Source organism: Phoenix dactylifera, chromosome 18 (genome assembly GCF_009389715.1).
Source record: "Phoenix dactylifera cultivar Barhee BC4 chromosome 18, palm_55x_up_171113_PBpolish2nd_filt_p, whole genome shotgun sequence".
Classification (NCBI taxonomy): domain Eukaryota; kingdom Viridiplantae; phylum Streptophyta; class Magnoliopsida; order Arecales; family Arecaceae; genus Phoenix; species Phoenix dactylifera.
Genome location: NC_052409.1, coordinates 3,127,708 through 3,152,979, shown reverse-complemented (window position 1 = coordinate 3,152,979; position 25,272 = coordinate 3,127,708). Strand labels below are relative to the sequence as shown.

The following is a 25,272-nucleotide window of genomic DNA, read 5'->3' as shown; positions in this document are numbered from 1 at the left end:
CCCCTTCCTCTCCCCTATCGCCGCCCCCCATGCCCCCGCCCCCACGGTGGGGAGGTGCTGAAGAAGAGGAAGAAGAAGGGTCGGTCTCCCCTTTTCCGCGGCCGCCGCCGGGCCACGATGTCCTAGTCACAGATGGGGAGGTGCCGAAGAAGAAGGGGTCGGTCGTCATGGATGTCGCCACCCCCACGAGTGGGGAGGTGCCGAAGAAGAGAAAGAAGAAGGGGGCACCCTCCCGCTTCTTGCGGCCGCCGCCGGCCACGACCCACCTCCCTCCTATGTTCGCCACGGCTCGGCCCCTTTTTGGCGCCGTTGGCCTCGCGGGAGGAGAACACTTCACAGGAGGCCAACCGTGGCCACCGAGACTGCCGCAGGCACCGCCGGCCGCGGCCCGGCCCCCTGCCGGTGCTGCCGGCCTTGCGGGAGGAGAGGAAGGAAGGAGAAGAAGAGAAGAAAAAAGAAAAGAAAAAAAGAAGAAGAAAAGGAAAGAAAAAAGAGAAAAAAAAAGAAAAAAAATAAATAAATGCATAAATAAATATGTATATAAATGAATGAATAAATAAATAAATAAGATAATAAACAAATATATTTCAAAGAATAAAATAAAAAAATAAAAAATAAATAAAATGCGTAAAGTAAATATATATACGAAGGAACAAATAAATAAATATATAAATAAAAATAATAATAAGTAAGTGGCAAATAATCTGATCTTTATGATATTGATAGGTACAGTGAATTTGTCATCATTATAATTAGTCAAGTAAAAAGATAATTTGTTAAAGAGATAAATGATCATAAAAAGGATGAAAAATTAATTTACACTAATAATTATAATATTTTATACATTTATTGTAGTATTATACTATAAATATAATATTATATTACATAATATCATAATACATTGATATATTATGTTAAATAATTTAATATTATATTAAATTATTATCCTATAGTATACAATATTATAGTACTATATTATAATATTATTATATTATACTATAGTAATATTATATTATATCATATATTTATATATTAATATATGTTATATTTTATTATACTCTGTAATATCTTTTATGATAATTTTGTTATGTAAAAGTATTTTCTCAGTTTGTTTACCAAATATATATAATACTTTAGAAATATAGTTACTAAATAGCAAATAATTTTTTATAAAAGCTATTCTTCAAAAACTCTTTTCCGACAGTTTTGTTTGGAAAAGCTCTCCCCCAGATGGGCCTTAGTCTCAGAAAAGTGATTGCCTCTCACCGCTATGAATTCAGGCCATATTTTAAAGATTATCATTAAGACTATTGATAAGAGATGGACACCTCATCACATATCACGCACTACCAGAAACACCTTTTAAAGGTCAATCATACTTCCTTCAACAGGAGATGTATGCAGCCACGGAACTGAATCCCTGTAGCTTGCCTTCAAAATATCAGAAAGTAATAACTAGCTATTAAACATTTAAACTTCTGCCTAATTGCCACTTCGAACCCAATAAAATCTGGACAATTGTGTGTATTAGCTATTAGAAAACAGCCCACCAACAACATTCATAAATGTATACGAACAACTTCTCTTGCATCATAACAAAATTAGATCACTTAACTACTCAAACCAAAATCACGATTAGTTTCTAATCTCTATGCATCACTCGAAACACCTTGAAGCAAACAAAAGGTTATTGCTCGAAAAATTGCTAGATTTCTGTGGAGGAATGGGAGGCCTACTCCTTGCACCGAGTGAAAATGAGGAGCCCCTTGAAGCCTTCTTCGTGATAATCTTGGAACACCCTTTAAGGGACAGTGATTTCTGCCAGTCCAAATCCCCTCCACAGCTCCTGGATGACTTGAGTTTTTTCCTGCATGGCCTCTCAGGCTTGGCAAGATCCTCTAAGCCCCTCACATTGGATAAAGATGTGAATGACTGAGATTTCCCGTTGTAAAACTTCGACAGCCCTCTCCTATAACTGAAAAAAAAAATGCATAAGTTAAAAAAAATAAGAAACTATTTTTTTGAGGAATATATTAAATGATATATTGGTGCATAAAGAAAGGATGATGCAAAGTATCCTGCCATAGAATTAACATGCTTATTTTTATAGCTTGGTCTTAATTGCTATGATTAATTAAGACCACCTATTTGGTGCAACTTGTGCTATAGCCCACACAGATCATAGGATCTAATAATAAAGTGAAAAATTATTAGCCTGTGATGGCCATGTAAGCTGTTCCTCGTACAACAATTAAAATATAATCAATTGTAAATTAATAGTTAAAACATCAAAGGCTGCAGAATATTTGAGGCATCAAGGGTAGGCAAAGGGGGAAGAAGGCAAGAACTTACTTGAAGGGAAGCTGGGCTGCGAGAGAAGACATGCGATATAGAGGTCCACCTTCGAAATGATCGTCCTTGTTCAGCAGCGACGAGGAGGATGCGGAAGAGGTTGCATCTTCCATGAAGTCCGACGACGCCGAAGAGTTCTCGGAGGAAGAAGACATGGACCCAAGGTCCTCCTTCTCAACCATGGTCCCATGGTTGCTTTGTGGGATAAAAGAAGCATCCATTCTCATTCAGACGTCCTCTCAATTCTCTTGATCTATGCCTACAGCCCAGTTTCCACCCCACAACCATGCACCTAAGCCTCAGAAACCATCCCTAATACCTTTTGGATCCGAAGTGCTTCCCTCCATATGATGCCCACAAATAACAAGCATGAAGTTGAGTGTGGGAGAGGAGATTGTTTTGGAGGCGCACACGTAAAAAGGGATGGAATGTGAGCTGCGGGACCGGAAAGCTATGAGAGGAGGAGGGCTGTTGAGGATAAGCATTGGTGGCTTTGCCTCAGCTTTGACGTAGATTCGGCGTTATCCGCATTTACTTTTCCGTACTCTCCCCTTCTGGCGAGCCATTATTGCAACGGCGATACTGGTACGAGCTGTCAACTTCTTTGGCATTAGCATGGCTCCATTCATTTCGTGCTCATCTTACTCGTAGCCAACCGCAATACAATTCGGCGATTGATGGCGTGTGAGATGTACGTAATAATATTTTCATTTTGGTAGATAAGGACTCTCCCCATTCTTTACTATGAAAACAGCAGCATTTATTTCTAGAATTAATATACTTATTCATAATATATATAGTACTATAATATTTTCATTTTGGTAGATAAGGACTCTCCCCTAACTTTAATGCATTCTTTTTTGTATAATATTGATGTATATTTAAAAAAAAAATGCTTTTGGGAATGAAGAGATGCCATCTTGAAAGTTTAAAAATATTGTGCCGAGCTGGAAAAAAAATTTTTATGCACAAAAGTATCCCACTTTTATTCAAGATTTAAAATAGACTTAATATTGTGGAGCCCAACCGGAGACCAGTCCTCTTCTACCATGTTGAATATGGATAGTATGGGCCACCAAGATGGTAGCACAGGTGGAACACGGCTTTGTTTCTATCAGCGTGGTTTAGATTCGAAACGCGCGGACGTCGATTAAATATGGGGATCGGATGCCCTCCGTCTGGACGCACTCAATGGGAGCAGGTACTTTCATCTAAATGTTCTTCCAACTTTTTTCGTTCTCCACGAGCTCTTCTTCCGGGCAGACGGCCACGATCTTATCAGCCCTAGTTTCAGGTTCAAAGTAGTCGAGTTTTCTCTCAATGTCGCCCATAGCCCTAACCATCCAACAGCTATTCCATCCCCGTTGTCCATTGAGCCTGCTCCTTTAACCCCGAAAGTCGTCCTGTAGATAGGTTTCTCACCGGTCGCAGGTGCATCAGAGTTTTTCACTTCTGATCCGCTGGTACTGAGATGATGCTGGGATAACGTACTCACACGTGGATAACCACGGGTCGGAAAGGGTATGAGCGTATTGTCTATCCGCATCGGATATTTCCTGGTGGAAGAAGGACCCAGTGGGGGCTGCTATGTAGGTGGAGTTAATTCCCTTCCGCTCCCCTTCTTTTCCTAAACAAAATAATAATAATAATAATAAATATGGATAGTACAGAGAGAAGTTTTGGAAATGCATCATGTTATAGCTGCATAGCATTATATCTGCCATTATAACAATTTACAAGGCCTTAACTATAATCCTGTTGCACAGTCTTTATATGGCAGAATCAATTGTTGTCATTTGAGCATTTTATTGTTCATTCTAGTAAGATGATGCATTTTAAACTGAAATTATGATGATACTTCAAAAAAATATTCTTTATCTCATAAATTGTGACAAGATCACGTTACACAATTATACTTTTATTTTTTTTTTCCTGTTATCAGATAAATATTAGTCACAACAAGGGTCATTCTTTAATAGAACTGGACGAATAACTATGATTATTTACTTATTTTTGTTATATTATAAAGAATGATTTGAGCAGATTGGTCGTTCGGAGATTTCGGCTTATTGATAACTTTAGGTTGAAACTTTCATCCATCTCTTCTACCTCTTTTGGATAGAGACGATGGAATTATATAGTTTAAAGTTTTCATGTTATTGTTATTTAGTTAATACACCTTTCATCATCTCATTTTGACGTCCTAAGCCCTTGTGGGGGGACCGTAGCCACAAACTCATGTACGATATCCAAAGCTTATCTTGTGCCCTTTACCTAACTTGGCCCATTGTGGGGGGACCAAGAAACTTCAATTGGCTCATTTCTTCCTACTTTAAAAGAGGAATGAAATAAAAAGATCTTTACCAACTCTTTTATATGATACATTCATTTAGCTAGTCCACCATGTTTTAGGTACACATGGATCACCATTGTGGTAATTCTATATTGGCTAGCTTTGGATGCAATGGCTATAATCATCCATCGTACCTTTGTTTAGTTTGCCCGCCATGCTTAAACTATGGATATACCGATAGCCATTGTGAAAAATGCTATAGAATGGTGATCGATCAACAAATAAAAAATAAAAAGTAGTAATTAAGCTACCATGAGAGACGTGGTAGCTCATGATTCGAGCAACATCTTACGTATTGAATCAATTATTTTCAACTATACCATACTACTAATCATCTAATACAGCTTGATGGACAAACCTTTCTTGTGAGAATGCCCTATATCATTTCTTATTCTTTATGAAGCAGATTTTGGATTTTTTTTTAACCCTTAAATATATTAGCTACAATATAATATAAGCTGCTATTACTCAAGAAAATATATAATTTTTTAGTTATCTAATATAATAGATGATGTACAATTCATCATGTAAAAGTGATTTCACTAACATTATGAGCTAATTAGCAGGTAGACAAAATATATCTCTTTCTTGTTACTCTTAATTAGTCATATTATATATCATACGGAGAGGGGGCAAAAGAAGAAAAGAAACTTTATATTTGTGTACTCTCGGGTGAACGGGGCATTTGTGCACATGGAGAGAGGCCCCATGAGAAAGCGATGCCCGTTCATCACGCGAGCAACTTTTAATCCTTGCCGCACATCTGTCCACCACCACATCCTTATCCGTTCTAAAGATGGATATGGGAGGCCATGGATTTTGAACGGACAAGAACTAGGAAATTGCAAGGGGATCAGGTTCAGAGCATGGTTCGGCTGAGGCCACTTCGCACGTTTGGTGGAGGCACACGTGCGCCACCATGGAAACTTTGAAGAGCATCTACTATTCAGGAGAGTTTTTTTGGACTGGGCATGCCTCTGTTGCTCTACTACTGTACAATCTACTTTTTAGTGATTCAGCTGGCTGTGCTCATGTGAGATTAGTGTGAGCAATCGATGTACCACAAAAAAAAAAAGTGCATCTACCATGTTCTTGATATCACCAAAAATCTCTATCTCCATCTCCCAAATCTCAAACCCTGGCAAGTATGTTTTATTTGGCACTTGTGGTGTCAAAGTTTCTGACATTATTAGATGCCTTGTTGCTGACGAGAAACTAGCCAACAAGATAATGCTTCATTATCACTATGATAAGTTTAAGAAAATCTTCTCTAAGAAAAATAATTATATATTTAGGAAGATAACTATTATTTCTATTTTTCAAGATCTGTTGTTGGAATATCCGGATATGAGAACAAAGACTGGATGGGATAAAATCCAATATTATGGTTTAAAGAATCAGATGGCACCCACTGCCTCTGGGATCTCCTTATAAACCAAGAATGTGAAACCTGTCCTCAGAGAGGGATGGGAGTATCACTGGTATAATTCATGATTCCAACAAAAAATAATAAAAGCATGAAGAACATTGGTGCAGTAGCAAAAGCATGATGATGTTCTAGGAATTTTGATGAAAACATTTTATTCATTTATATTGAACTAAAATGTTCCACGCTTAATTATTCTTCCAAATGCACGTCACCTCTTTTATAAGAGCCACCAATTCTAACCAAGGATCATCGTCTATAAGCTCTGATACCACTTGTTAGGAAGATGGAGAATCCTTCTCACATTAATTGATTATCTTGGACTAAACCTTGTACAAGATCCTCAACATCTTTCTAGAATTTTTCCTACCCCATCCAATAAATGGCAAAGTATTTGCTATGTTGAGTTAGAATCATTGATGTTGAGCTATATATGCAAGATTATCACAGCTCGAAATGTTAGGTATCCCTAAATCAATGAGGGCATTTCGTAAGCATATATATGATCATCTTGACTTATCTATTCCACTACTTTCATTGAAAAATCAGACTGTCGTAAACATACCTAGGCCTATTTACCACATATCTCGCTAGAGATTAGTAGTTTTGCAAATAGAGATCATTCTAAGCAATTTGTTCACTTAGGTAAATTTTTTGCAAGTATACGTGGTGGCTATCATGGTCGAGGCTATGATATGTAACTAATTTGAGTTGATATCTATAAAGTTTTTTTCACTGTTCAATAGTAAAGGAAGAAATAAGAGCATGAAAGTTGGATGGGATAGACCAAAAATTTAACACTTAGCTTACCTAAAGCTTATCCATCAAATCGAGCGGACAATGATTGGACACAATACGAGCCTAGTCCAATTAGATGTGATGTGATTGATGTTTTTTATTCGATCATAGCAATTGATATGCATGGTAGCATTATTCCCTTCATCATAGTTCAAAGAATCTGTTTTTTATAATGCAAACATACAATGTCACCTTCTGAAATCTTTACGTAATATGTTTCCTAATAATAATTTTTATCTAATAATAGACTTGCTATGTCTTCAATGAAAGCAACTATAGGCATAGCAAGTGTCAAATATCAATTATTATTAAATATTGAACCTAACCTAATATGGATCTAGCCAGCTTAGACCATGGGCGACCTTGTTGGAGTATAGAAAGGAGCCTCATATATATTTGCCTGGGAGCTGTATTTTTTGTGATTAAATATATGTGCATTATTCTATCATTGATTGCTTTGGTTGCATAATTTATTTGGTGTCACAAATGGGTCAAATCTTTCCATTTCCCCCGGCCTTCCCTCGCCTCACAAAATATCCGCAAGATCGCGGTCCAATTCTGGTTGCCACAGAAAAAGACAAGAATGCCCTCCAACAGTAATCTAAATTACAACCATGTTTTTCTAAATTCTTAAATTACCCCCTCACCGTTTAACAAAAAAGTTCCGCAGCCGATTGTATAGAATTCGGTAAAAAGTTCTATATCTCTGATATCTTATGGTTGGTAGTAGACTGTAGCGCCTTTCGAGTCATACATGTGTACCGAGAGACAAACAAAGTTGCAGACTGGATTGCCACATATGCAGCCCTGCACTCCAAAAAAATCTTTTGGTCATAGCTCAAGAATGCCTCTCCAATGCTCTGTCATTTTCTCTCTCTTGACTCTGTTGGCTGTGCGCACACCAAAGTAACGTGAACAGTCGTTGTAAAAAAAATCATCAAAAAACCAAAAATTCGAAAAGACTTCAAACAACATTAATAATAAAATCTAAATAAAAATAAATATCAGATTATCTCTAATTTACGTATATATCTATTCTACAAAATGAGTTGAGAGAGAATTCTTAAAAGTTATAAAATTATAAAATATAATTGGAAACAAAATGTGGATTACTATTGATTTGTGTGCGAATTAATATAAGGACACGTATGAAATATTTTCTTAATAAAAAATAAAAGTTTCAAATGCAGAAACAACCATAGAATAATTAAAAAAAACACACTAGTTATATTATATAACATTACCGAATCATGTAACATAAAGTTTGTCTTTAACTAGTCAAGTAAAATTCACAATTAAAATAAATGAAATGTGGATGAGGTGAAAAAATTCTTGCTGAGTAGGAGATTATGAGGTGGTTATTAAGATGAGACTGACAATTTAAATATGAAAAATCTAAAATAGATAAATATTATCATTCAAGTTTTTTAATATTTCATTTTTAAAACTTTATATTTCAAAATTGAAAAAATAAAATTAAACTTTTTACTTTTTTTTTCGTTTGTGAAATGACTGAAGCGCACTTTGGTTTGCTAAACACCAAATGCATCAATTCTCCACGCATACATAATGAGGGATAGCAAATACTCAAAACGAAACATCCTCTCTTCGGTCAGGGTCAGTATCGCAAATAAATGGAAAAAAATAAACACCCTTTTTTTATTTTTTTGCCAAACAAAAAAAGAAAAGAGGGAGAAAGAAAGACCTCTTCCGCGTAGCAACCCCACACTGACCCCTGGGGATAACAATTTCATCTAATAAATTAGGTGAAAGACATCCAATTTCTACATTTAATTGATGCCTGCGTCGATTCGAATCTGAACCACTCCGGTGAAATTAAAGTCCCGCTCTCACCGTGCTACCATCTTGGTGGTATAAACGCCCGTCTTCTTCTTTCCAACTTGTCATCAATGTAAGCCCCAGCCTCCCCCCTCTTTCCCTGCTACCTGCAGAGACCTGAAGGTAAAAGAAAAAAAAATCTTGATCGATCTCTTTGTCGATCTCTCGGTCTCCTTCGGTCGTTGCCGGTTTGCCGATCCCTGGAGGGCATGAGTTGGTTTGATAAGCTACCTCGCTCGTCGAATGCGAGCCGATTCATGGACGGCCTGATGATCTTTATCCTCCATCATTCGATTCCTATACGTTCGTACCTTTCCTTAGATCCTATACAATCTTAAGCGGCGTTCGAGGGATTCGAACCTCCGTCTTTGATCGCCGGCATGGAGCCCCAGACCCGCTCGGACCGCGACAATTTTGCCATCAGCGGTAATCATCGATCTTTCCAAGGTTTCTTTGTTTGATGGGTTTGTTATGCTGTCTTTTTAATGTAACGGATGCCGGATTTGATGGTTTTTTGGTCGGTGGGACGATGGGATTTGATTGGTTTTCCGTCGGTAGCTCTTGCCGTTATGTTTTACGGTATCATTATTTCGATGAATGTAACAAGCTATTTAGAGATTTGTTATGATTGATATCATTTCGTTGGATTTGTTTTCTAGGTCTTTTTAATAGATTCTTGGATTTTTCTATTAGAATAAGAAACAAAGTTTTTAAATTTTTTTTGTTGTTTATAATGTGCCATTTTTAATGGTTTGGATGTTTTGCTGATATCTCTACTGATTCTTTCTATGGTCAATGGTGCCGCGTTGGGTTTAAAATTTATGCATTGATGTATGTGAAGCTGGTTCTTTTCTCGGATACTTTTATATTTGTTTGTTCATTAGATTGTTTCTTCTACAAATATGAATTAGATTTCTGAAAGATGTAGTAAGATATGTGAAAAATTCACTAATGTATGTTTGTACTGGAAATTTTCTTTTCCAATCCCTGAGGAGTGGATCTCTTAATGAGAAAAAGAGTCTTAATTTTTTGATTAAAAAAACATATGTTTTTAAAACCTAGTCTTTACATCATCATTGAATGGATGGGCTCAACTCAAGTAGTCAAAAAGCAAATGCACCATTTAAAACATAAGGTATTGAACTAGGAAAATTGTCCCAGTAGATGCTTTTGTGTGTGACCATGCTATTTTGCTCTTTTTTTTGCCTGATCAAATGAGTCATTATAAAAGAAAGAGAATTCTAGAAAATTTAAACATAAGGAAATAGGAATTTGCATTTCTTGGCCATAGCATATTATCAGTGAATCTATTTTTACTTTTGCCTTGTCTAACAACAAAAAGTTTTTAAGGAGGTTGCACATTGTCGTTATAATTTGTCAGATCTATCTTTTTATCCTACCTCTGTTCTAAGCAAGCAATCTTAATTTGTGTTTGCATGGATGGCTTCACATGCTTTACCGGTATTGTTAGACAGCATAAAATATTTCTTGTCACTATATGACTATAATATTGCAAATTCATCTTACCAAGAAACTAAAAGAAATGCAGTTACCCTAAATTCTCCCATCCATGCTTTCTCTCTCTTAACAATTTAGTCTCTTTAGTTTCTAGATAATAACATATGGATATTTACGCCAAGGTTTTAAATCCTATGGGAGGGGGGTGTCCCGGTTTCTCTGTGGAATGGGATGCACTACTGTCCCGCCCCATCCTAGTAGTGGTCTTGTAGATATCCTCCATCTCTCTTCCCTTATTCTTTCTTTTCTTTCTTTCTTTCATTTTTATCTTTCTTTCTTTCTTTGTTTTTCTTCCTTCTTGCATGCCTTTCTTTATTTGTCTTTTTCTTTTTCTTTTTTTTAATCTCTTTCTTTATTTTTTCTTTATTTTTTTCTTTCTTTCTTTCCCTTTTATTCTTCTTTCCTTTCACTTTTTCCCTTTTCTTCACTTTCCTTTCTTTTTTTTCTTTCCTCTTACTTCTTCTCTCCCCTATGAATGGGTTTTAGAGTCCCAACCCCATCCCAGTCCCGTTTTCTTATAAGAACGAGATGGGATGGCCAAGACCCCCCATCCCATCGGGACTTAAAACTTTGATTTACATAATGCATCTTTTCTGACTTTCTATCTCAGTAAAATCGGTTCCAAATTAGTAAAGTTTGATCACATGAACAGGCACACTCTTTCTCTCTATTTCCATTTATATTGGTAGCTAATTATGGTATTGCTAATGTTTTTCATGCATGATTCAGGTATTTTTCTCTCACACTTTGAGAGGCAACAACCTCCCTCCCCTTCAGTCATTGTGATTGGTGGAGGCATTTCAGGGATCGCAGCTGCGCGTGTATTGTCTAATGCTTCATTTAAGGTAATACATGTTCTCATATAATGATGTCTTGGGGATTCTGTATTTATTTGTAGTTATTGCTTATGTTACTTTGTCCAGTAATAAATGAGAATTAGAAAGTTTACTTTTGAATGTTTTGCAATCGACTTACAAACAATCAAAAAACTGATGTATGGTATGCTTGTCATGTAACTATTTTTTTTTTGTTCTATTCAGGTCATTCTATTAGAGTCTCGTAATCGGCTTGGGGGTCGAGTGCATACTGACTATTCTTTTGGCTGTCCTATTGATATGGGGGCATCATGGTGAGTTCTCATATGGCAGCTGACGTATTATTTATATTGTCTTTGTTGATTAAAATGCAGTGCAACGTTCCCTTTAGATTACTTTTTTGATATTTGGTCATTCAGGCTACATGGTGTTTGCAATGAAAATCCTTTGGCACCATTTATTCGTGGTCTAGGCCTAAGATTATACCGCACTAGTGGCGACCACTCTGTGTTGTATGACCATGATCTAGAGAGGTACTATTTTGATTTTAATTCTTTAGACTTTATTGTTGTATTTTAGCTTTAGAATAGTTCAAAATTATTTATAAGTGGTTTTAGGGTTTTGTTGTAACCAAGGTTTTAAAAAAAAGGTAAGGTGGTGGCCCTGATTTTTCGTAGATTAGTACGATACTACTCCATCCTGTATCGATACACGGTACGGGGCTCTGTCCTAATACCATATAGTGATGGCAAAAAGTCCTTTTTTGTTTTTTTTTTCCATATATTTCTATACACAACAAGGTTATTGGAGTAACTTTCTTTTATATTTTAGTATTTTAGTTGCATTTTTTAATGGATATGATACCGGATTGACAATATCAATACTAATACTCATTAAGTCAACATGGATCAATAAACTAACAACATTTATAAGTGAAAAATAGTAAATAAAGTATAATATTGTAAAAAATTTATAATAACTCATTTTATAAATTCAATCCCATGTAGAGTGTCAGTGTCTATGGTTCTCATGGACATCCAGATCTTGTTCGTAGTTTGGACTTGGATATTATACCAGCTTGGATACTGTCCCCATTTCTATTGGTTATATAATATCTGATAGTGTTCTGGCTATGGCTCTTGATGCTGTGGCTATGTGTATGTGTGGTAGTCTTGGTAGCTCGGCCATACCTACTTAGGATAGTAGGAGGCAGCATTGTATTCTCTTGGCTATGCCTATATTCATATTCGTAAGGGGTAATGTTTGATTCCCAGATAAGATAAGTGGAAGAATGCATATGGATCATACGTGAATGGGGCATACTGTCCACTTCTGAATATCTTATATACTATGAGACCTACCTCCGACGTATGATGTGATCTGCCGTCGCTATAACTATATAGTAGATTTTCCACTAGTCTCCACTCCTTTCAATGTAACAGCTCTGGAGAATCCTAGTACTAATCTTCTTTTGCCACATGTTTATTTTTTTTCAATCAACTCAACTTCTATTGCACGGAGTGCACATATGATCCTCCTACCCCTAAACATGGCTTCTATCAATTATTCAATCTCTATGTATCTATCCCCATGACCCTGATTTTGTGTGTCATATGTTGCACAACCCTTGAATTCTCTCATGTAGGACAAGATCTTCTTGTCATGTCTAGATTTTGTTCCGACCTAATGGTCCTGATCGTGCGTGGTGTGTGAACTATGCCTGATGAATGGACCAAGCCTCTGAGCATAACCATCACCACCTCTACATGGCCACTCTATCTACCCTTGACTCTAGTCCATCATTGGAACTGTCATTATTACTAGTATGGCGAGATGATCTAGACAAGCTAGGATTTGATAGCTCTGGTGTCTTTTCGTCATCTTCATGGATTGGTATGTCATTGCTTTTTCTTTGGACTTGCTTTACCTTCTGCCCTAAATGGCCCTAAAAGCCCATATATGCCGTCATGAACCAAACATTTGGCGATCGGATTGTTGATCAATCTTGACTCCTATTAGGTCTTGCTCGTGGTGGGTGAAATAATCTTCTGTGCCCATTTGCCCACATCACGCACACTCACCTCCTCCATGATGTTCTGCCAAGTTGTGGAGGATCCCTGGGCTCATCTAGCATAGGCTTGTCTTGAGCCTACTGATCTACAAGCTATCCAGCTATAGAAGCATCATCATCACAAACAAAAGTCATCTGCCAATAGGTCTTCCTGTTTGTTCTTCTATCCTGTTTTAGGTACTTCTATCTTGGCCTCATGTCTTAATGTGAAAACCAAGTCATGCAGTCTCCTGTTCATTAGTAGTTAAGGATCTTGCCCTGGATTAGGGCAAAGGTACACTGGTTCTGCTTGTATCAGATGCATGAACTATCTACAAGGGGACTTGGAAGCAATCTTCCTCACATTGGGTGCATTGGTGCTCATTGGACCCACCACTCCCTCGCATCCAAATAATTCAAGGTCACATAAGCCTTGGATGCATTAAATCCTAACGAACACTAGAAGAGTGACTCATTTGAACAATTTCCTAATGGTACCTAAAGACATCCTAGAAATTGTTTGTTGAGCCCTAGTTCTCAAACTTTCACGCTTCTCCTGGAATATTTTTCCTTGATTAGATAGTATAGACTTGACGTCAATTTCAGTTAGATATAAAATACACTATTTAGTTTATTTTCTTGTTGATTACTTCTGCAGCCAAACCCAAATCCCTTGACTTTTGTTGCACCACCGCCTTGATTGCCATAGTAGCTCCTCATCAAGGCCTATGTACTTATTATATTGGTTCTTTGGATTTGAGTATTAAGTTGTGTGTAATGAAGGACAAAATGTATAGTCATTGAGATGTAAGATATGTCATTTAAGCAAACACTAGGTGTTAGGTTATCTCATTTGATCATGTTATACCTGTCAGATGGAATTACCTGCCCATTTATAGGTCCCATCTGTTGTCTATGATGCACAAGTTTAAATGAAGCCTTCCCCTCAATCATTACCTCAATAATTTGTTCCTTGGCTTCCTGTATCTTTGGGTAAAGAAAGCCCATCTATGGCCACTTCTTGCCGTTATCCATTCACAACACTACATATGAGGGATGCACTCCATTTGCCACATCTGCACATTTATCCTAGAAGCTCTGACTTGGAACAATATCCTTCATTCTCTGGCCCTTAGATGACTTGCCATACTTGGACTTCATCCACTCGCTGCAGATAAACATTATTCTGAAACCTGGTTTGTTTTCAAGGAGGTTCTCCAAGGCTGTGTAGTTCATGGTAAATTGTGTAATGCCTAGCCTTTTAGTTCTCTTCCCATATACTAGGTCATAAAAGCAAGTATCGATCAATGATTATATATGTGCTTTGAATAGCTTGCCCTATCTCCACAACTGATTTCAAATATTGCATGTCCCCAATGTCGTTCAGCATCAAGTTTGTACAATGGGCTACACAAGGTGTCTAATAAATGTGACACCTCTTACATCAGATCCTTCACTTCTTTTTTATATTGCTAGTCATAGTTTGTCACCACATAAACAAAATTACCCTCACTAATCTCTCGAATCACCTGCCTCATTAGCCTCAGGATGTACTCAGCATCATGGACCTTGTCAGATGTATCAATGGACTTGTGGAAGAAAGTCAACCTATCACAATATACTAGAAAGTTGACGATGTTCCTAGTTGGCTCAGACCAGCCTTTTCACATCAACATAACCCATACTGAGGCTTATATGAGTTGGTGCACCTTTTTAGATCCTAAACCTTATTGTTCAAAAATGACCTGTGTATCTCATATGGTGTAGGAAGCTCAATAGTTGAATTCTGCTTTTGCACTTAATTGATAATGTTGCCGAAAAAACTAATCACCATAGCGAAAGCTAGGATTTGATTATAATGGAACCACTTGGTGATGACGGTCCTTATCATGGTCTTCTTGTCCTTGCTGATGTAGTCATCTATCTAAGGATGCTTAGCTATTGGGTCCTGAATGGTATTGTTTCCTTGCTCTCGAATGAATTGAACATGGATCTGATGTCTCTACCTTTTCCTTTGACTCTTCATAACTCAGGGCTGCCTCTAGTTGTGTGCCTCCTAATGCATCAGATTCGCCACCTTCTTGTTAGCCAAACTATGCTGAACTGGCCAGTTCGGGGCGTACCTAACTAGACCAATCGGTTATCGACATAGTTTATTAATTTGGTTCGGGATATAAATGAGTCCCCTCCCCCATTCGAAGTTCGGATGATTTGAAAACTCTAACCCTGGTTGCCTTCATCCTCGTGAATTGACGCTGTTGCTGGACGATGACGACTATGAGGCCCCTAGGTAAGTCGCTTTGTTTCCCTCTCCTCTCTCCCCTCACCCTCTCTCCCCCCTCTCTCTCGGTCTATCGTTATATCCGGAGCTCTCGGAGCACCCCGTCAATGGCCTTCTACTTCTCTCTCTCCACCCTCTCTCTCCCTCTCCCTCTCCCCCCCTCTTTCTCTCTTAGTTCGTTGTTGGGTCTAGGCTCTCTGAGCTCTCCATTGATGGCCTTTGACCTCTCTCTCTCCCCTCTCTCGATTCATTGCCGGATTTGGGGCTCTTGGAGCTCCTCGTCGATAGCTTTCAACCTATCTCTCCCTCTCTATCCTCCTTCCTCTTCCTCTGCTCCCTCTCCCTTTCTCTCTCGTCCTCCTGCTCCTCCCACGCCCCCCCTCTCTCCTTGTTTCAGTATGCTTCAGAATGGTACGTTATGGATCTGTACCATGCTGAATTGATCGTCGGCCGGTACAACCATTGGTACTGGTTCGGCGAACCTTGTACCACGTATCTTGTAGTGTGAAGGTCCAAATTGTCCATGATGTCTCATCACCTTTTTGTACTCCCAATTTATCTACTTTGAAGCCCAAATAACATCCTAGATATATTGATTAGGCTACTTATACATGTTATCCGATCATCCCTGATAGGCTAACTATTGAATTTGGCTACCTTGCGGCCTTTCCAGGTTCTCTCTTTTTTAGTCATGCCACTTGCTTCACTTTAGGCAGAGTGAGTGGTCCGTCATTGCTCGTCCAACCTCCCTAGGCATTTTAGTACATATTTGCTAATCTCCTGCCATATGCTGCTTTAATTGAGTGACCCAACTTTCTTTATTATCCACTCTATGGTTGTATCTTTCTATTGCATCATCCAGTATCCAATTCTTTGACTTTTTACTCGAAGCCATATGCCAACTTAAATATCTGTTTTCCTACATATTCAATAATAAACAACTAGCATTCACATATTTATTATTGGCGTATATTCCATATTCTTAAAATTTAATCATATTTTTTATAATGTATAATTAATTTTTATTTTAAAATAATTAAAAACATTTAAATGCTGTCGACAAACAAAGTACAAGATAAGTGGTTTAATTTTTTTCCTTATTAATAATCACTGCATGTTCCATGTTTTAACAATTAATCATATTTTTTATGATTTTAAGCACAACTTACAGTTACAAAAAATATGTTAATCAACAAAATAGAAGATCACCATTTTTAAAATTTATGTTGTTAATTATCTTTGTGTATTGCATTTTTTTTACATTTAATTTCATTAATTATTGAAATGCGTGACAATTATTTTTATAAAATATTTTTAGACTTTAAGACATTATTAATTCCTATAGATTTTTCAAAATTTGTATACTTTTAATTATTTTTTGATGAAAAATTAATTAAAATATTATAAAATTTTAATAGATTCCTTTAAGGGCTTCAATAATTTAAAAAATAGATTCCTTTAAGGGCTTCAATAGATTCCTATATATTCTTTTGCTAGGATAATTTAAAAATGATTACAATTTCGAACTTAGGCACTTTTAGATGCGATCTAATGGTGTCTGATCAAAGCCAAAAAAATTTGTAGCATGTGCACAGTAAAGGTGCATGTATGCTACAATTTTTCATTCCCAATTAATTTATTTTTATTAAAATATTCTAATATAAAATATGAATAAATGATAAAGTATAAAATATTCATAATATAAAAATAAATCATTCATAAAGAACAAATCATCATGTTGTAGGGTGCTGCCATCCTACAACATATTCGAAAATCATGTAAAATAAGAAAAATTTCGCATAACTTCCCCTTATTTTCCTGGGTTTTGCCATTTTTGTCATTTAAACTAATGGAGGAAAGAAGGGTCTCACTGGTTAGCCCTTTCTTCTAGGATATTGGTTTCCCCTCCTTGCCAAGACTTTCCACTCCCTTTCTCCTCTTACTTCCCTTCTTGCTCTCCTCTTTCTCTCTCCCTCCTCTTTTAGTGCCTCTCAGGGATGCGTAATTGGAGGGAAGGACATGCTGCATGGCCTCCTGTCCCCTCTCCTCGATTTTAAAAGAGAAGGCACCATGTCGGTATAACCTTCAAGCCAGTTAAACCAATCTTAGTACCTAGTAGTGCTGACCCGTTTTGGCCAGGATGCTCGATCTGTGCATTGCATCGGTAGAATTGGGATTTCCAACTATAACCGACCCAACTTTGTTGGCATGCCCCATTTTTTGTAGTTTCAGCAACCCGAGAGTGCCCTTGTGCCTTTTTCAACCGGAATGGTAATGTGCCAGTTGTACTATCCTGTTCCGTTGGTATTCAAAACCATAATTTTAACCATCAACACTCATGGTTGTACTAAGGTTTGTAGCATATAATAAACTTGCATATTAAAATCTGAGTGAACCTAAACAAAATTGAGCCCTCCAATCTTGATTCAAGCTCATTTTGCTAACTATTCTAGTTTCAAGACTTCTCCTAGTCTATGAGCACCAAAAGTTGAATTAAGTTTAGCATATAACAAGTCAAACTAGCTTTGTGTATTTACAAAGTGGATCTTTGTTGTAATTTGATTTGCATTTTATGTTTATTTATGAAAAATCAGTGTTTGTGTTCTTCATTATAATTTAATTTCAATATGATTATGCATCTGCATAAGTAAATTTTGTTTTTACATATCAAATGCTGACCTTTTTCATGGTTTATGTAGCTATGCACTTTTTGATATGGCTGGTCGCCAAGTACCTCAACAGCTAGTCATTAAAGTTGGAGAAATATTTGAGAAAATTCTCAAAGAGGTTTAATTCTTCACTCTTTTCCCTCCCACATTACTTGGTTTTCTTATAGTGATAATTAGAGGTTTACCTTTTGGAGTACTGCAGACAGAGAAAGTAAGGGATGAACATGCTGAAGACATGTCCCTGCTCCAAGCTATTTCTATTGTTTTGGACAGAAATCCACAGCTAAGGTATGGATAATTATGTACATGTAACTATAATGTGTTGTTGATGTGCCATGATCTGCAATGTGGAGTATTTGAGTTCACCTGACACATTTTCTTCATTTTGTAGGCAAGAAGTGTTGGCATATGAAGTGTTGCAATGGTATATATGCAGAATGGAGGCGTGGTTTGCTGCAGATGTGGATACCATATCTTTGAAAAGCTGGGATCAGGTGATGACTTACCTAAGTTATCATTGCTACAAAGTTGGTTCCCCTTTCTGCAACACGATTTAACAAGATGATGGAAGCTTTCTTTCCAAATCATATATTGTACCTCGAAGAGATAGGTCAGACATGCATAAACATGTGCATAAGTACATAAGTAGGCACATATTTACATATTTTTGTTATTTATCTAAAAAGAAGGATTTTCTTCCAGAAAACCTTTTAATCCAATTTGATATCTTAATTGAATCTAGGAAATAGGATCCAAAACCTTATTAGTTTAGACATGGATGGTGGAGTTCATATATTGAATCATTAGTCATTTTCGTATGATTGCCTTGACAATATATGATAATGAATACACGTCACCTTTAACATTACCTTCCACTTTTCACTGGTTAGGAGAATAGGCCTTAGATGGGAATTTTGATGCTTATAGCTCGAGGCTTTTTGAGTTGCTTTTTTGTTCCCTATTTGAGTAAAAATAGAATTATCACCTAGTTACATGTATGACAAGACAAAATATGCGTGTTCACCATATCTACTACTTAATCTCTTTTAATGGGAGACTTGTGAACCTTGGAGGATTTTTTAGAATAAATGTAGGTAGGATTGTGATGAAAAGTACTTACTGTAAGGATTTAGACACCAGCACTTGTTGGATGTACTATAAAAGTGAGGTACCAGTATGCTTGTTGGAATGGTAGCATGCTGACACATGGTACCACCTTACTATTGCTATGACGGCAACAAAAGGTGTATCAGGTGTCCAAACAGTATTGTTCGGTACTAGTAAGATATCGATATAGGTATCAAAAGGGGTGGTTCAACACTTGGTCCTAAGTTTATGTTTGCTGGAGTAACAAGGAAAGTGCAAGTAGGTTTATTCTAAGGTTGTTGGTTCTAGAGAAATTATACCACCGAGGTTATCAAACTAGGCAAGGCTAGGCGGTGGACCTCCTGTATGGTCTATAGTGCGTAGGCATTTAAGCGGCTGGGGAGGAAAGTTTTCCAAGTTTTTATGATAGAGACTTTTAATCATATGCATAAATAAGCATAACTTGTTAAGTAAAAATCAAGTCCGTCTTACCTCCTTAGCAAAGTAATTGATGATATTTCCAGTGCAAACCTTGTCTTATTCCACAACCTTGAGAAGCCTATATAATGATGTTTGGAATTGGTTTTGACCACAATATTGTCAGTTTTGAATAGCAATTTCAAGGGAACCATCTTATTTACTGCTGAATAATTGCGAAAAATTATTTAGTCTGCTGGAAGTTACCATCTTCTTTTATGTACAGGAGCATGTTCTTTCTGGTGGCCATGGACTTATGGTGCAGGGATATTATCCTGTTATCAAAGCTCTTGCCAAAGATCTTGATATCCGTCTGAACCACAGGTGTGTTTTCATCTTCTTAATAGAAATCGTATTAACTAAGAAATAAGCAGAAATTGTAATTTCTTACATCTCGAAACTAACCTGTCCTTATGAGTATGGTGTAGAGTTGTTTTTTGCTGACAGCATTTATGCTAGTCTTCTTAGTTGCTGTTCACATTGGTCTTGTGCATGTGATGGTGAATGCCTTCAAATTCTGGAGAGTGGTTGTTAATGGATGACCTGAACCATTCTGCCTGATTCCATTCTGTGATTTTTTTTTGGATAACATAACAATAACCGTCAAGCCTTGTCTGGACCTATTTGAGGTTGGATTCATTGACCTTGATTTGACATTGATTCCTATTTGGATCCATTTTATAGTTGGACATGCTTCTTGGGACAAGCTATCGGCCTAAAATCAACCCTCAACCTTTTTCATCCAGTCTTGGACAATCATCAAAATTGTGAATTCCTGAATATTGTTCTAAACATACATTGATGCCTGTGCTGCTTTGTAGGACCAGAAATGGGCCTGACATGGCCCACAGCCTGTTGGGTTAGGCTTGCTTGTCGGGCTCAGGTCTCGAATCCAAAGCTCGAAAAATTTTGGGCCGAGCAAAATAGACAAAGCTTATCCTAGTTCAAAGTCGAGTCCGATACTCGAGCGCCACCCAAAACATAACCTAGAGTTTGTACCCCATACCCCACGCAAACCTCTCCTCTGATCTCGCATCTTCAACCCCATGCGCACCTCTTCTCTTCCCATGTCCCGTTTTCTCTCTCTCACCCCACCATTGAATTCAAGGGCCATGTCTCCTTTTTAATTTGTTATCCGTCCACCTAATCCTCTGCCCCCTCCCCTGCCTAGCATCAGCCTAGGGCTTCAGGCTCAGGTAAGACCGTAAGAGGGAGGTCTGCCTGGCCTAGTTTCAGCTCTGCTGCTATGTGATTTTACTTTTTAAATTTGTTGTTAGATGTGGATGTTAAGAGGGCATTCCTAGCATAATGGTAAAGTTGCTCCATTGGGACCTAGGTATCATAGGTTCAAAACTTGGAAATGGCCTCTCCATACATGAGGTAAGACTACATACGTTTGAATCTCCCTAGACCATGCAGTAGCGGGAGTCTTTCATGCACTGGGACACCATTTTTTTGTTAGATGCGGATGTGAAAACTAAAGTTGCAAATCTTACTCTTAATTAAAGAAAGTACTTGCACGCTAGCTGTAGCAGTTGTTTCAAAGGCTAGTTGAATATTGTAGCATGATAGCATCACCATTTTAAGGCCGTGTGGTGCCTCCTAGTGCTTGATTATGATGAAGGGAAATGTCTTGAAAGATTTGCACATTTACACTTCAGGTATTTTGGCAATTCTTTTGGAAACTTGGATTTTCAGAATCTATTTCCTGTCCATTTACTCTTCTATAATCATGGTAACTAGGGTCACAAAAATTATCCAACACTGCAATAAAGTAATGATCACTGTGGAGGATGGCACAAATTTTGTAGCGGATGCTGCTATCATCACTGTTCCTCTTGGGGTTCTTAAAGCAAATATGATTGAATTTGATCCTAAGCTACCAGAGTGGAAAGTCTCAGCTATCTCCGATCTTGGTGTTGGGAATGAAAACAAGATAGCTCTTCACTTTAGTACTGCTTTTTGGCCTAATGTAGAAGTTTTAGGAATGGTTGCTCCAACATCTTATGCATGTGGCTATTTTCTCAATCTCCACAAAGCAACAGGACATCCTGTTCTTGTGTACATGGCTGCTGGAAGGTTTGCTTATGACATTGAGAAACTATCTGATGAAGAAGCTGTTAACTTTGTGATGTTACAGCTCAAGAAAATGCTTCCAGATGCCACACAACCGGTAAGATTCTATCACTTGTATCCATTTGTGTTTGTGCTGCACTCCAATGGTGTTTTAGCTTCGCATTAATCTTTTTAATTGTAATTTTTTTCAGGTTCAGTATTTGGTTTCTCGATGGGGTACAGATCCAGATTCCCTTGGGTCCTATTCTTGTGATCTGGTTGGGAAGCCAGCTGATTTGTATGAGAGATTTCGTGCTCCTGTGGATAATTTATATTTTGCTGGGGAAGCAGCAAGTGTTGATCATTCTGGGTCTGTTCATGGAGCTTATACATCAGGTATCGTGGCTGCTGAAGACTGCCGAAGGCGTCTATTATTGCAGCATGGTATCTCAGATCGCTTCCAGATTATATTAAGGGAGAAAATGTCCGAAATGATACCCTTCCAAATATCTAGGATGTAGTTTATTTCTTGCTGGATCAATAACGAAACCATGGATTATATGGAAATAAATGGAAGTAGATTTTTTTTTTTTATCATATTTCAAATGGTGCCTTCATTATCCTCAAGCCTTGAGATATCTGGTTTTTGTTGATGGTAATGCTGTGCTTTTTTTGACACTCTCAATGCTACATAGGTCTTTGTCAGCCAAAAAAAAGAAAAAAAAAACATCTTTAGCCACCCTTTCTTGCAATTCTGTTTATATCTGTCTATTGGCTCTCTTTTTTTTATGATTGGTGTTTTGTAACATGATTTTTACCAATGCCTTATAAACTACCCTTTTAAACATTACAAAAACGTTGCAGTTCTTAGGCAAATTTGTCGATTTCAGAGAAATCCCAAATTGTTGATTTCTTGGTGAACTTATCTTCCTGTTTATGGTCCTCTTCAAAATTAACAAATGATCTGTTCAAATCCTTTCCAGGCCCAAAGCCCTACCCGATCTGCTTTCTTTGAGACCTAACTCGACCCAGGAACCAGACTCGGCCCGACTTTCCAGTGGATTCCTGCAGTAGAGTGAAAGCCATGTAATTTTAAAATTATTAAAACTTAAAAATATGAAAAATTAGTTATGATAAATACTTATCAATATCGACAATTCTACTTTATATTTTACACGAATCTATACTGTAAACTAGCCTCTAATTGTAGCATAAATAGAGACTATTTGTGAATAACTATTTTTAAAATATTCTGCGGAATGCTATATATGGTGTAGAAAAATTGCAGAATTTATTGATATTTTAACTGTTTTAAATAATAAATTTAAATATTGAAACGAATAGAATGATTCAATGAAGCATTATTTTGTATCTATGAAAAGAGGAATCCATTAACTTTTTTTTTAATGGGAAGAATTTGGTTATTAAATAATAGCAAAGAGACTCCAATGTCTGACGTAAAAAATGAAACAACTCCACTTAGTAATATATCTATTACATGCATGTCTAATTGCTGAACCAAACAATCATTGCAACAATGTTCACTTACATGGTCATTTCTTGCACAAGCCGCATGTTTTGTAGATTCATTACAATAATATTCACTTATGTTGTCATTACTTCATAAAGAATCATATAACCATAAAACTTTCAGAAAAGAAGAAACTCTTTTCAGGTTTGTTGTCAGATGAAAACAAAAGTTTATAAATAATCTATACCATCTTGACACTAGAATTCAAGATAATGAGCTATAAGGATATGATGATTATTATTATTATCTTCTCTGTTCTTGAATTGAAAAGAGTAGACGCATTTGTGGTGACTCTCAAAGTCTCGATTGTAATCATTTATGGTCTCATGAAAAATTTTCCGACACCTACAAGGCTACAATGAAGTATGTTTCATAAACCACGGCCCAGTCCCACCTCAGACCAAATAACAGGCCTGAAAATTAAGCCCATGGCCTATTTCTTTTACTCTGCTTGACCACCTTTTGAGAAAGACAACGACCTCAAAATGTCCACGTAGCCAGGCCAACCACGCCATGCATGCAATTTGTTGCATGTCAGTGTCTTGGCTACCACCAATCACAGCCAAAAGCAAATACTATCTCCCCCAGTTCCCAAATATGTATTTAAGAAGGCCAACAAGACCGCAGATTAGGTAGCTGCTTATATGGCCAACTATTCGGACGGTACTCTGTGGACCTAAGAAGGGGAGCTGTGTAGGGCACTCCCATGACTTTTGCTTTCGAACTTTATTGAATGTGTTTGTAGTCATGTAGTATGACGTGCCTCCTCTAGCCAAAAAAAAAAAAAACCCCTCAATGCCAGGTCGAGTTCCATGTGAAGCGCGTTGTGATTGTGATGTTCCCATTTGCGGACGTCAGTTCACGAAGCAGGCAATTCTCTAGGCTGCAAATCACCCTGCCCTGCTTGCAACCGAGCAACGCTAGAAGCCAAACACCATTTTCAATTCTTCCACTGTTTTGCATGAATGAGACTTGCCTATACAATCAACGCTGCTAGTTTGGAAGCATGATCAGATACTCAATTTGCGGTCAGTTGGCATGGTTTAAATTGTGATGAATGCTCTTGTATTAGCCATCCATATATAGAACCAAGGCAATAAGAAAACTCTATTCTCTTTTCTGAATATTTAAAAAAAGGGGGAAGAGGATGCATCAAATTTCAGAACCCAATCATTATCTTGTTTGGAAAACAGAAAGAAGTTGATCGAAAAACATGGATCGGCCGTAGGTTTTGCAAGCACATAGCACCATAGGCATTACGGTGCATGAGGTTTCTACTATTGCATGATCCAAAAGAAGTTGGATGTATAAAGGTTTAATCTTGCATGTGGAGCGATGATGAAGTTTTTTTTTTTTATTTATTTATAGTGTGTGTATTTTGAACCTATAATCTCCAAAACATAATGAAGCAGACCCACCCGCTTGGTTCACATGGTCGTGGAAAATAAGATACCTCAGAAAAGCAAAGACCGGCCCAATGTTTTAATAATGGTCTCTTTATGATTTATTAGTATGAAATATTTTAATCTTCAAATCATTTGATAATCCAATTTTAGTTATAAACTAAGATATTTCGAAAAAAAAAGACCACTTGAGATGCATACGAGCATATGCCTTCATGCATCAGATCTAATAAATTAGTTTATAATTTTTTTGGATAAAAAATAATAAATATTTTTGTCAAAAAACCCTTAATTTTTATTAAAAGTAAATTATAATTTTTTTAAAGATTTACATATATTACAGTTACATTAAATAATTTCTAAAATCTATCTTTACATCCAGTTAAATTAATGATGTTAGCAAAATCATTTAATCATGTAGATAGGAAGAAGAGTATACACTTTTTTTTTTTTAATGCTCTTAAGTAATTGTTATACCACTAATACTTATTTTGAATTTTTATATAATATTTATATTAAAATTAACTACTTAATTTATATTTTGTTAAGTTATAGATTAACATAATAGATAAAAATAAATAGGGGAAGACGAGTACAAAATTTTGAAGTTATTGGACAT

At 36.9% G+C, this 25,272-nt stretch overlaps 2 protein-coding genes across 3 annotated transcripts; one reads left to right on the top strand and one right to left on the bottom strand.

The window, feature by feature from the left end:
• Positions 1-1,500: 1,500 nt before the first annotated feature.
• On the bottom strand, positions 1,501-2,814 carry LOC103723717. Its single transcript, XM_008814736.4, has 2 exons — positions 2,353-2,814; positions 1,501-1,975 (listed from the first exon to the last, which is right to left on the bottom strand). Exons 1-2 carry the CDS (start codon positions 2,577-2,579, stop codon positions 1,657-1,659), a joined length of 546 nt encoding a protein of 181 aa, XP_008812958.1. The 5' UTR covers positions 2,580-2,814; the 3' UTR covers positions 1,501-1,656.
• Positions 2,815-8,716: 5,902 nt separating this feature from the next.
• LOC103723706 (polyamine oxidase 5-like) lies at positions 8,717-22,325 on the top strand. 2 transcript variants are annotated; one of them, XM_008814716.4, is made up of 10 exons: positions 8,717-9,194; positions 11,016-11,131; positions 11,327-11,415; positions 11,521-11,634; positions 18,132-18,219; positions 18,304-18,389; positions 18,493-18,595; positions 19,891-19,988; positions 21,408-21,837; positions 21,932-22,325. In XM_008814716.4, the coding sequence occupies exons 1-10, from the start codon at positions 9,149-9,151 to the stop codon at positions 22,238-22,240; spliced, it is 1,479 nt and encodes a 492-aa protein (XP_008812938.1). In that variant the 5' UTR covers positions 8,717-9,148; the 3' UTR covers positions 22,241-22,325. The 2 variants fall into 2 exon arrangements, with proteins under 2 accessions (XP_008812938.1, XP_008812946.1); XM_008814724.4 differs by lacking the exon at positions 11,521-11,634 and having other exon boundaries at positions 8,718-9,194.
• The last annotated feature ends 2,947 nt before the right edge of the window (positions 22,326-25,272 follow it).